The following is a 14,387-nucleotide window of genomic DNA, read 5'->3' on the forward strand; positions in this document are numbered from 1 at the left end:
AATCATTAGTAACATGTGTGTGTATAGCGAGACCAGTAAAAAGAAAAAAAAAAAAAATGGACACATCTTGCCACCAAAAGCGGTGGGAGATTTCTCTGGAAATGACACCTGGTCTTCGACGCGTCCCTCTCTCTGTGCAAGTATGTTCTTTTTTGAGAGTTCATGAATCTGTAATAAGTTTATAAACTTTGGCTGCGTGCGCAGTCGAAGTTCTTGGTTTCTTCCTCTTACAATGCGCCTGCACACACACACACACACACACACACACATAAGGTACACGGGGGATTTTTTTTATTGAACCACTCTAAATCATTTTTGTTTTTATTGTTAATATCAGATTCATTATACTTTGCCTGTGACTTATTATGCCGAAGGGGAATTATGCCTAATAAATGCACTTGACCACGCCAGGATTCTAATATGAGCTTTTGAGTTTAATTCAACGGTACACAATCGATAGTTTATTTTATGTGAATGTGATTATACAGACAGTGTTTGTATAATCTTGGATTCAGGAATGTGACTTTTTCTTCTTCTTTCAGGTCCATTGCCAGTGACAGATTTGCAGGCCAGAGAAAACGAGGCGACACACGAGGTGACGCTCACGTGGAAGGATGCGGAAAATTCAATACAAGATCACTATAAGGTAGGGAATGAAAGAATTGTTATATTGGACTCATTAATCATTTACTCCCAGAAAGAGTGCACACACATAAATATCTAATGTGTATGTGTATATATATATATATATATATATATATAGGTATATATATATATATATATATATATATAGTATAATATTTGTATGTGTGTTATCATAAATGCTCCAGCGCTGAATATCAAAAACGGGCCACTGTGAACTTTCAACGACGATGTCTTTCCTGTATTATACTTCTCATCCGAGTAAGGCTGGGTCACCTCTCAAATGCCCACATATGAGCTGGAGACATTATCATGTATTGTTCTCCCAATGCGTATGTATGTAAGATATATATGTGTGTATATATATATGATATATATATATATATTATATATATATATATATATATATATATATGTCTATCACATTACCGTGATTCATATACATGTATCGAACTACAAATGTCCTTTAATATCTAATTCGCTCTACCTCGGAATTAATATATTTTCATATATGCTTAACCGAGGGGGAATTTATTAAGCGATAATAGAATTGGCGATCGACAGGCGAGAACCAGCGACCTCTCAATTCCAGGACTGGCAGTGAAGCCTTAAACCACCCTGACACCGCAAGAGATGTAAGTTCATGCCGCCTCCCACCTGAAATACCTTTCGCGCACAGGTATTTTTTGTTTTGGAGGCTGTATCAACCCATCTCGTTCTCGGTGGCGTGGTAGTGCTTTTGCCTGCACGTAGTCATTATATAAGTCTATCACATTACCGTGATTCATATACATATATCGAACTACAAATGTCCTTTAATATCTGAATCACGGTAATGTGATAGACTTATATAATGACTACGTGCGGGCAAAAGCACTACCACGCCACCGAGAACGAGATGGGTTGATGCAGTCTCCAAAACAAAAAATACCTGTGCGCGAAAGGTATTTCAGGTGGGAGGCGGCATGAACTTATATCTCTTGCGGTGTCGGGGTGGTTTAAGGCTTCACTGCCAGTCCTGGAATTGAGAGGTTGCTGGTTCGCGCCTGTCGATCGCCAATTCTATTATCGCTTAATAAATTCCCCCTTGGTTAAGCATATATGAAAATATATTAATTCCAAGGTAGAGCGAATTAGATATTAAAGGACATTTGTAGTTCGATATATGTATATGAACCACGGTAATGTGATAGACTTTATATAATGACTACGTGCGGGCAAAAGCACTACCATGCCACCGAGAACGAGATGGGTTGATGCAGTCTCCAAAACAAAAAATACCTGTGCGCGAAAGGTATTTCAGGTGGGAGGCGGCATGAACTTATATCTCTTGCGGTGTCGGGGTGGTTTAAGGCTTCACTGCCAGTCCTGGAATTGAGAGGTCGCTGGTTCGTGCCTGTCGATCGCCAATTCTATTATCGCTTAATAAATTCCCCCTCAGTTAAGCCTATATGAAAATATATTAATTCCGAGGTAGAGCGAATTCGATATTAAAGCACATTTGTAGTTCGATATATATATATAATATATATATATATATATATATATATATATATATATATATATATATATATAATGTTGTGTGTGTGTGTGTGCATTTTTATATGATAGTAAATTTTCAGTTAAAATAAATATTTATTAATAAGGCTAAAACAATAAGAGAATTGGTAATAAGTGAAGTAGAGCCTTAATTACAAAAAAGCACTGAAGCTTTCAGTTCTCCTGCCTCACTATTAAACATAAATAGTGCAGCTATTTATATTATATATATATATATTATATATATATATATATATATATATACATATATATATATATACACACACACACACAACCACTTCGTGCAGAAATAGTGGTATGAGTCATGGTTAATCATATGCTATTAGGGTATAGGCTTACCCATAAAAATGTGCAAGGGTTCAGCTAGGGCACGTACCCATTAGTCCAGACTTTTTTTGTCACGTGTATATATTATTAATGATAGTCAGTATAACATAACTGGACTTTTCTCATTTCAGGCTTTGTACCAAGAAGTTGAAGTCTTCAATGGTGACTCTAGAACCAAAGTTGTGCTAGATACGGTTGATGTGGAGGAACTCTACCCAGGCAGAAATTATTCACTGTCTGTTTTTGCCATGTCAAACAACATCGAGAGTGAACCAACCATTGGATACATTGCTACAAGTATGTAGTTAATCCTGGCTTCCAATGAGAATAAACTATAGGTTCTTGACAAAACTGTTACAATATTGTTTTAGTTGTGTTCTTAGTTACATTACATTGATCATATTGAAAGTTGTTTTTTTATTCATATTTAGAGTTTTTCAGTATATATATATAAAAAGACAATTTTACGTGTTAACTTATTATAAAAGCATTGCAACTGCCAAAGGAAGGCCATTTATGTCTTAATCATTTTTGCTCATTCTACAACAGAACCAGCTCCACCCATAATTGAAGAACTTCAGTCGATTCCACAAGGGCTGAACATATCTTGGAAGAGTGACGTCACCTCACGACAGGACAAGTACGCCATTGTTTATGCCAGGAATAACACAGGTAGTTTACGTGGTTGTTGTATAAGTGTAAGAAATGTAATGATGTCAAGTATAAATGATTTCTGTTATATATCTGTAACCATTGTTAATGTCTTCGTATGAGGCATGTTTCAACCACTGGACTTTTGTGTGAACCAAAAGATGTGACCTGAATGGATGTCATTTTTTTTCAGGCAAGAGTATTACTCGACAAACAGTCGACTCTCATATTACGCTCACTGACCTGTTCCCTGGGGCTGGTTATGAGGTCAAGGTGTATGCCATCTCTCATGGCCTTTGGAGTGACCCTCATACAAATTTCCAGGCTGTTTGTAAGTACAGTCGGATGGTGATCTTTGTGCCTTAGAATTAAACTTGAATTGGTTTGTTAGTAGTATATGCAGTTTGCAGTTTACATATCAAATGCTATCATTATATTAAAGAACAAGACTAGCATTTTAAACAAAGTTGATTTCACGATGGAGACAGAAATTATAGCACACTTAGTGTATACAGCTGTATGAACAGTATGGCTTGATGAAGGTGTTGAGATATCCTCTCTGGGGAATCAAAACTTGATTAGCCTGCCAGTGAGCAGAATATGACAAACGAATCTTATTTTTCCAGACCCCAACCCTGTTCGAAGCCTGACAATAACGGAAGTATCAAATACGTCAATTACCTTATCTTGGCAAGCTCCTATTGAGAGTCTTTTCACTCATTACATAGTGAGGTGTGTATGGATTGGTTTTATAACTGTTGTAGCATTTCTTGTATATTTAGTATATTTTCCTTAAAGCAAGATTACACTTGTATCCTTTTTTTCTATTTCATCTAGACTATTCTCTTTATGTTTTGATTGATGTAGAGCTACTAAGTAAAACTGAAACCTATCAGTACATTTTAAGAATCATTTCCGTTCTTGAAAAAAGATGTTAAAACATTATTTAAAGAAATTCTGTAAGCCTGATAAAAACTCAAGTAGCTGATGGATGTCTTTGATCCTGAAGCACTCTTTTAAAAGGTTATCATGTTACTTTATGAACCATACTATTTGGTGAAAGTTTAAGGTGAAGAAAAGGATAGAATGTTGGCATAAACAGGTGGACAACAGTGTTGCTGATTCACATATGTTAATTAAAGCTTGTGTCACCCTCTTGGTGTTTATATACACCGCCAACGTTGATGTAGATGAGAATGAAGAGCTTGCATAAGATTACCCTCAGAATTTCTTATCCTTGGTAGATATCGAACCACAGAAGCTGAGAGCTGGACCAACTTACCTGCTATTAATACAACAGGCGCCACAGTGGATAACCTGGAACCAGGAGAACGTTATGTCATCCAGGTCCGATCAGTTTCATATCATGTTGAGAGCTTCACAGCAGAAGAAGTTGAGAGGACTGTTCGTAAGTAGAATCAGTGAATTTTACTCAATTTTATTACAGGTTTCAAGTCTATACTAAACATCTTATTTTTTAAAAATTGGTATAAACTCTTAATAAAATCAGGTTGATATTTTTAATCTTACTGGCTTCTGTTCCTGCATATGTGTGTATGTATATACATACATATATAATGTGAATATTACTAAATTTGTAAACTTGTGGTTTATAGATCCCAACTGCTTGATTGATCTAGACAAAATTTTGCATGCAGCCCTCATTTGAACCAAGGAAGGTTTTCGCGTGGGTTTCAAACCCATGCCCCCATCCTCCGGGGCACCTTATTTACTGAGGGTCTCGGCAAGACCCAGCCATGGGTTAACATTCTGGGCTGGTGTGAAATGTGGAGTGTCAAGAACATAGGTCTGTACGCTTTCATATCAACCGTGCAAACTAGCATATTGCTGATAACAGCAATATGTATGTGGAATGAGCTAGCAAGATTTTGTTGACGTAGGAAGGTTTTCAAGGACGCTGACTAGCACAACTTAGAACAATTTTCCTGCAACTCTTTGAATTCTTTTGTTGTGTAATGTGTGTACTACTATCATTGAAAATGCTTTTCCATCATGTGATTAATAATTCTGTCGGGACTTCATTGCTTTCTAAGGTAAATAATTGACTCATATATATATATATATATATATATATATATATATATATATATATATATATATATATATATATATATATATTATATATATATATATATATATCTATACAGGCAGTCCCTGGTTATCGGGGGGTTCCGTTCTCCTCTGGGTGCTGATAAGCATAGAAAACTGCCATTAACCGAAACTTGGTGATTTAAGGTGCTTATAACCAGTTAATGGTGCCTCTGTTAGTTATGTTATGGTGTCATGATTCTATTATTGGCACCATAAACCACTGATGGTGCTAGACAAGCGCCATAAAACTGGATCGCCATTAACTGAGTCCGTCAATAACCGGGGACTGCTTGTGTGGGTGGGTGCATATATATATATATATTATATATATATATTATATATATATATATATATATATATATATATATATATATTATATATATATATATATATATATATAATATATATATATAAATATTATATCCAACAAAAACATTCTGTGGAAATAAAAAATATAAAGCATTAAAATAATCCATAATTTGCTTATATACTTGTGTCATCCGATCTAGTGTAGCTTCCATAAATGAAAATAAAATATATCTTTACTTATCCTTCACGCAATGGAGAGGAAAGTGTTATGAGAATATGCCACAAAATTTACGATTGTAGCTGTGTGGCAGAATAAACGAATAATGTAGCTACAGGCCACAAAACGTTTTGGGAGAGGCAAAAGGAACATCCGATACTGGCGAAATCACACCTTTACTTCATTTAGTCTACTACATTTATAGATAAATAAGCCCCACTTTGATAATTTATAAAAAAAAAAAAAAAACTCCAAAGGGAATTTCTTGTAGCAACTAATTGCTGTAAATCAGCTGATGATTATAACCCTAGGGATGTCAACATTATCGGAATGCAAGTGGCACATGATCCCTATGTTCATAAATTTTATAATATTATAACATTTTGACAATAAGGCATAACATATAATTGTTTACATTACATAAAACAACGGTTTTATTAAAATTACTATTCTTATTATAACTGTATTATCTGACTTTAGGTTTTTGGACCAGAAAACGAAAGCCAGAAAAGTTTGAAGTGTCTTAAAATATTGAAAGGTGCCAGTTCAGAATTCAACAGAGCGCTTATAAAGTAGTTAAGCTCCAACGTAGCGAAGTTGTAAGCATTTCCCGGGAGATGCTTATGGAGCAGGCCAGAATTTTCAAGAAACTGAACCCAACAAATGATTATTTAGAAGCATTGTTCTACTTTTGATAACAGCAATATGTAAGTGGAATGAGCTAGCAAAATTTTGTTGACGTAGGAAGGTTTTCAAGGACACTTTCTGTCATCCGGGATTTTCTGTGGTCTGGCAGTAGCCTGGTCCCGAGGGTGCCGGTTTTAAGAGGTCAAGTGTTTGTGTGTGTGTGTTTGTGTTGGAACAGAATCCAGTGAAATTAACATAATTTGAATATACTGTATGAAGTTTGAATTTACACATTTATAAATGTGATATACAGTGCTTACCCTGTGAATAAGAACTGACATGTTTATTATGAACAAATTCTTTGAGTATGTCCGATAAGAATTAAACTAAATAATAATAATAATAATAATAATAATAATAATAATAATAATAATAATAATAATAATAATAATAATAATAATAATAATAATAATTTACAACTTAACAGCAATTTGTTAATATTTCTCAACACTGATGTATTCCACATTCTTTTATAGCACCTAATCCAGTCAAGGGGATTAGTTATCAGCTTGATTCCCAAAATATTACTTTCGAGTGGCCAAGACCTGAAGGAAGAATTGACTACTATACTTTTGTATGGTGGAATGCAGCAACCCCTGAAAGGAAGGTAAGCTTTAAACAAAAATAAAAGTGCATTTTCTTTGATTTTTAAAAAATCCCACAGATCATGATACAATAATACAGTTCTCTCATGTTATACAGTTGGATTATATTAAATTGTGGCCAGTTTTCATGGAAATGCTGATAATTATAAAACCATATTTATTTCTTTAATTAATAGGGGTATAGACAACAAATGGTCATCTCCGACCAATGCCCTTAGTCCATATGAATGAATTTTTTGGCTCCAAGTACCACTAAATACCCCTATTTCACATGTCATAGAACGTAAGATACGAATACATACCGACATTCCATATATTACTATTAAAGTAAACATAAATACAGGTACTGTATTAGCACTATGCCCGGCTGACATTGCCTCAATGTTTATGATGCTTTGAACAATTCAACGCAGTTATACCCTTAAAAAGATCCCAGCATAGTTGTTCAGAAACCGCTTAAAGATTCACAAAACATTTGCATACCCAAAGGTCTTGGAAAATAGCTCACCATGGATTGAAACGGACTCAACAAGAAATAAAAAAGTACATGTATTCTTATTATGGATATGTGATGCTTGCGTAAGCACAACCAAGATTCTGAGGAACAAGCTGGCATTAGTCTTACAACAATTTTCTGCATAGTTTCTCAATATCTCCAGCAACAAAGCATTGTTAATAGAGCACAAGTGTGATTTGTGGTGCTTTTATATTTCTGCATTCTGTTCCATTGTTTCTGTTATTGTGCCCAAGGTATAAAAGTACAGTGTTTTCAAATAGTAAATAAAGCATCAAATTACTGTATTTTGAGGTTGAAAATTTTGACTATACAACTTTGTTTCAGAAATCGAAAGAAGTTTCAGGAACCCAAGCTACAGAGGGGATAGAGCGCAAACTTACAGTGTTAGTTGGTGAACTAAGACCTGGAGAACTTTACAACTTTGAAATTTATACTACTGCACATAATGTAAAGAGTGAAACTGTCACCTTATCACTAAGGACAAGTAAGTGAAATTTCACAAAATAACTTTTGGATGAAACAATATTTCTAATAAAATGTAATCAAGGACATCAGTTTATAATCTGATCATTTTAAAGAAATCTTTTCGTTGGTATTGTTATAACAATACATCGCCATTGTATTACAGTGCCAGTCATCACTTCTGATATAACAATAGTTAATCAGCTAGAAACAAGATCCTTCACTGTAATCTACACCCCAACTCCAAGTACTGATGCTACATTTGACAAGTACAGGTTCATGTTGTCAGATCCTTCTATACCAGTAAAGGAAAAGCTATCTGAGGACACTGATCGCAAGGTAAATGTTTTAGTAATCATTTTTCACTGCTGTAATATATTTTTAGGCAAAATGTAAGTGATGAAATATTGTCTTCCCAGCAGCCAAATAGAGAATGTAATTTTCTCTCATTGTAATATACGGCATTCAGAATTTCCTTTGCTTAAATTATGTATTTATTGATCATTTATATTTTAATCAAATGTTAGATATGCAAAACAAAGTTCTGACTTCATTGAATTGAAGGGATTGCCTTTTTCATCAGATACTAACACTTGGTAATGAGGACAGCAATGTTTAGGAAAGTACTAGACACAGAAGATAAGCAAGGAGATTTGGAAAAGAATTCCTGTAGTTTGTTTTCTTTGTTGAGTGAATTTTTTGCAAACCTTTATTTTCCTTAACCCCTTAAAATAGATTTTTGGAAAGTTCTTGAAATTATATTACTTCTAGGAGAAATTGAATGATGGATACAGTTTTGTGACATTGTATCCAGTGATAGACTATTTACAACATAGGAGACTTATTTTTCTTTTGAATATGGAAGCTTAAGTAAAAATATGTATTAGTTTTTTTTTAATAAATCTTCTTTAGTATGCTTGTGAACAATTGAATAAACATATTTTACTAAAATATTTTACTAATAATAACTATACTATATTATCTGCAGATAATATTTGAGCGCCTGGTACCTGGAAGATTGTACAACATCACTGCCTGGACTGTATCTGGAGACGTAACCAGTCAGCCATTGATACGGCAAGATCGACTGTACCCAGAACCTGTCAGCAACATAAATGCTACTCTTACAACAGATACTGCAATTCACCTTTCATGGACCAAACCTGAGGGATACTATGACACATTTGAGGTAAGCCATAAGTGGACCCCCGTATTCACCCCCCACCAATAGCTAGAATCGGTGAATATACTTAGAACCCCTACAAAAAGTGCATTTTAATCATTAAAGTGATATGAAAATACAGTAATTCGTGGATATTTCTCATAGAAAAGTGGGTAGATTTGGCCCATAGAGGAATCCGCGAATACACGAGTCAGCGAATCTCGAGAACGCAAATACGGGGGGTTCACTGTATTTGTTTTAAACTTAGAAGCAGAGCAATATAAAAGATTTGTAATTTAGCCTGTAATTTATTCACTGTAAAAGTTATATTATTTTATTAAAACAAGGTCTAAGCCACTAACGTAGCCAAAATCAGTTGAGACAATGCAAAATATTCTTTTATGCACTAAAAATTATCTGATGAAGCCACTTTGTTGTTAGTGGCCATGCATAGAGGTAGAAAGTTTTGTCAGTTAAGGTCCACAGCAGCCAGAGTACCTGTGGTAATGTCAAGTGACTAAGAGCCTAGAAGAGGATGCGTAAGCTGATCACAGCATTATGATTATAAAGCAAGTAGGCATGCTTAGCCAACTGTCTCGTGATTAGAGTGCCTGACTCATCCAACTGCTAGGTTTCCTCTATTTATAAGAACTGCAGTGTCTTGAGTTCTTCCTCATGATCTTTTTGTATGGATCTTGCGAGCATCTCCCTTCTTTTGATGCTTATGTATATTTTTTGGTATTACGTAATGAATATTAAATTACTGAACTTAGCCTTTTGCACTCTCATAAAAACTTGGTGTGGATGCTTGGAGGAAATAAAAAAAAATAAAGAAAAAGAATAAGTTAATAGGAGGACTGAAAAAAGTCAAAGCAAAGCAAGGAAGATTGGTTCACTGTAATGATGAATGCTTTGATAAAGTATGAATGGAGCAAACTTGTTGCTCTTTTACAAACATTAATGGAATCCATTCCTCAAAATTAATTTTCTTTATACTATACATAATTTTATAAGTTTGCCCTAAACTCCTTAGTGTGATGTTACTATTCACAAATTCAGTGTAGTACAGGTTATTCTGTTCCTTCATTCTCTTTACATATACGTACATATACGATATTTGTTCTCACATTCATAAATTGTTCTGTCCTTGATAATGAATTATAAACTTATTTATTATAATCATTAAATCCTAATAATTCTACATTCCTTTCTGCATTTAGTTATCATTTGTAAAATTTATGTAATTTGATTAGTAGGATGCTTTTTAAACTGCAGCTCAAGTATACAGCTTTATTTATTTATCTAATAAAATTGTTCCAGGTCCAGTATCTGACAGAAGATGGCCTACTTACAAATCAGACGGATCGTCCTTCCATCAGTTTGACCCATCTACGACCCTATCACAACTACACTTTCACTGTATTAACTCGAGCGGGGGATGTTGAGCACATTATGAGGCAGTCAACATCAGTATCAGCCACCTTTGCTACAAGTGAAAGTATTCCAGGACAAGTGAGTCAATAAAAACGTTGTGGTTTCACCATTTTTATCTTTTGTTAGATGGTGATGACTTATACAGGTTTTCTAAGGGAGATATCTTCACTGATACCTGGAATGATTTTAAACTCATTCCAATAGTGCAGCACAATTCAGTCTTCCAAACTTTGACTTTTCAGTGGTTGTAATTCTGAAAAATTGGCAGTAACAAATTAAAAGATATTGCAATTTAAATACAAATAGAAGAAAGATTTCATATGGAGAGAGCAAAAACTACCCCTTATAATACTTTTTGAGAGGAAGCATTTTAGCTGCCTGATATCCAACACTTGTGTGCCTTGGTCTCTTCATTCACCTTTTTGTCCGTTTTTCCTTTGCTGGATTAGTTGCATTCTTATTCCACAAATTCTCAAATTTTGACATTTTATGTGCTAATTTATAATTTTTGATACTGTAGCCATTGAGTTACACTCTCACAGTCCACCCAGGGCTCAATAAGATAGACCAACCAATTGCAAAGAATTCTCTTATAGTGGCCTAAAGCTTTTTTATTCCATTAGAAGTATGGTACTTTATAATCTGTTTAGTGATAAATAAGAAAAAATGAATGAAAATTGCAAAATGTCATCACTGTCCATTTATCATGACAGAATTGATACACATAAGGAATACAGTGAACCTCCAATCTTATGCTTAGGGTTACAAATACATATTGAATTTTGGTTGACTGAGAATTTATGACTAATGCATAGTATTTTTATTGATTGGCAAAAATCGTAATGGTAGACAGTCAGCAATTTACAGGATTTTTTTGTCTTTTGTTCTTCATCATCTGACATTCATTACTAGCTACTCACAGGTATGGCAAAGATTTAGAAACTTTGTAGTAGAACTTATCTTCATAGTTCAAACTGTATTTTTGTAGTCTATTACGTTATAAACCAATTGCGAGATAATCCAGCTCAGGTCGTGTTTGCATACTCCTCATTATATTCAGTAATTGTTGCAGAGGGCTTTTCTGCCAAAGATTTTTCCCATCCCAGCACCGAGAAAGGTGAGAGGTAGCTTAAGTTTTCTTTCTCTTGGGTAGCTGCTGCTATATCTGAAGCAATGTTTATGCATTTTATTTTTTATGTGAAAGAGAAAACATTAAGAGTAACCTCAAAGGACATGATAAACAATCTTCATAATCAATATATAAATTATATAAATCAGTGCAACAAGAGAGAATAATTTGGGGCCTCATTAATTGTGAATGTGAATTGAAAGGGCAGAGACAAAAAGAGCAAGAGCAGTGTGGATGAAGTGAAAATAGATTGTAACATTACTAGCAAGAATTTATGATGTATAGTTAGGGGTTTTCACTCTCTCCAGCAGACACATGGGCATTTACAGTAAAAATGGAGATCTGAAAGTGATTTGACAACAAATTATTAAGAGTCATGGGTGGAGTTCATTGGTAAAATCACACCACAAATGAAGAATTGGCTCAAATATATCTTACTAAATCAATGGATATCTCAAAGATTCAGGTAGTTGGGTATGTAATGAGAATGGTAGAATTGTAATTAGTATACGTACCTGAAAATGGCAGTAGCTGTAGGAATAGTAGTAAGAAAACCAGGAAGGTGGACTGTGTACTTTAAGAAAAAGTTATGAAAAATACAAATTGATTTAAAATTTTTCATTTGTTGGCACACGAAACAAACCTTGGTCTTAACGTAAGGATGACTTACTCTTGGAGAGATGATAAGAAAGTCTTGGAACTGACTGGAGGTTCAGACCACCTGGACTGATCAAAGGAAGGACATAGGAGTCATAAGCCTCTGATCTGTTGAGCATAAATTACTGAACAGCCAGACACATGGGATAATAGGTTATGAAATACATTTCAACATTGTGTCTTGATGATGGTAAAAAACTGTTAGAGACAACAAAACTTACAATAGCCATCAATTTTGTTTGTTGCCATTTCTCCTCTCTCCTGGTAAGAGAGAGGAATGGGATTTGCTTCCATAAAGAATTTGTATTGTATAGGAACAAACATACAAAACTTTATAAAATGGCAGCTTGATCACCTGCATCTAACCAGTTCCGGCATATGATGGAATTATTCTCTCTACTGCTTGTCGGTAGAGAAGAAAAAGAAAGAGAAGGAAGACCAGTCATCTCATTCACTCTCACTTTCATATCCAACACCATAGATAAGATACTAAACTGTCCTGCTAGGGGTACTTGATGAGCTACACAACTTGTCGAGCAGCTACCACCGGACCCAAAGAAAAAGTGTCCAAGGACCTGTGAGCAAGATAGAGGGATGTGAAGGTGGTTTTGGCAAAGCTAGGGACCTACCTTCAAAATGCTGTGCACTGACGCAAGTTTTTCTTGAAAGCAATGGTAGGGCCTAGACCCCTAACTTCATGTGCTTTTGTATGCATTATCTGAATGTGAAGCAGAGGTGTAAGCCTTTCTAATTACTTCATGTAACCAAAAGGAGATAGTATTCTTGGACACTTCTTTCTTGTTCTGGCCTGTGCTAAGAAAAAGTCTTCAACTATCAGATCTGAAATGCCAAGTCCCTTTTAGATAGCTAAGCAATGCTCTGACGGGCATAACAGCAATTCGTCTGGCTCATCAACAACAAAATCCCAGAGAGAGGGGATTGAGAAAGACTTTAATCTGTCATCATAAATAGAGGGATTTTGAGTCTTAACTACGAATTCCAGGACACATTCGAAGGCTAGGGAACTCCAACCACTTGTATGTTTAACATTAAAAGAGAGTTCATGTAATTCACCAACCCTCTTTGAAGGAGTCAAGGCCAGTAAGGAAATTGTCTTAAAGGCTAAACTCCTGTCTGTTGAGCCTTGCAAGGGTTCATAAGGGGGGGTGAGCACTATGGTTAGGTCCCAATTTGGAGGTTTGAGATCACTTGGGGAACAGGACTGCCCAAAACTCTTGAGAAACATCGAAACTTCCCTTGATGAAGAGAGATCAATGTCCTTGAAATGAAGAATCAGTCCTGTAGGAGCTCTGTAACCCTTGACTGCTGAAATTGAGGATAGTTTCTCCTTATGGAGAAAGATGAGGAAGTCCACTACTTATTGAATAGAAGTTCCGACATGAGATAAACCCCGTTGATGACCCCAATGACAGTAGACTGCCCATTTTCTTTGATACATGGTTGTAGATGACATTCTGAGGCAAACTGACATCTCTGTCGCTGCTCTGTGAGAAAAGCCTTTCACTTGCAAGAGATGCTTGATAGTCTCTAGTTATGAGGAGATAGGGACCCTACCAATCGGTAAAGGCTCTCTATGTGTGGTTAGCAAAGAAGGTTGTGTCATGGAGGAATCTCTCTCGGAGCTTCGGTCAACAAGGTTAGAAGATTGGGAAACCATTCAGTGTGTGGCCAAATGGGAGTCACTAGGGTCATCCTGAGGTTCTGAGAGATCATCACTCTGGTGATCACTTGACAGATAAGGCATAAGGGGGGAAAGGTGTATGCTTCCAGGTTGTCCCAGAGATGTTTAAGGGCATCCTCTGCCACAGCCCTAGGGTCTGGAACAACTAAACATAAAGCCTCTAGTTTTTGGTTGACCCTTGTTGCAAAATGGTCTACCGCAGTCCTTCCCCACA

The 14,387-nt window shown here is 35.4% G+C and overlaps 1 protein-coding gene across 1 annotated transcript in view; it reads left to right on the plus strand.

Moving 5' to 3' along the window:
- LOC135205644 (tyrosine-protein phosphatase 10D-like) overlaps positions 1–14,387 on the plus strand; it is a 247,217-nt gene that overhangs the window by 163,393 nt on the left and 69,437 nt on the right. The window contains 11 exon segments of the mRNA XM_064236462.1: positions 543–646; positions 2,661–2,826; positions 3,079–3,201; positions 3,374–3,511; positions 3,807–3,912; positions 4,425–4,588; positions 6,982–7,112; positions 7,952–8,111; positions 8,256–8,428; positions 9,078–9,278; positions 10,572–10,763. Of these exon segments, the coding sequence (XP_064092532.1) occupies positions 543–646; positions 2,661–2,826; positions 3,079–3,201; positions 3,374–3,511; positions 3,807–3,912; positions 4,425–4,588; positions 6,982–7,112; positions 7,952–8,111; positions 8,256–8,428; positions 9,078–9,278; positions 10,572–10,763 (1,658 nt within the window).

The sequence above is a fragment of the Macrobrachium nipponense genome, chromosome 24, assembly GCF_015104395.2.
Source record: "Macrobrachium nipponense isolate FS-2020 chromosome 24, ASM1510439v2, whole genome shotgun sequence".
Taxonomy (NCBI): Eukaryota; Metazoa; Arthropoda; class Malacostraca; order Decapoda; family Palaemonidae; genus Macrobrachium; species Macrobrachium nipponense.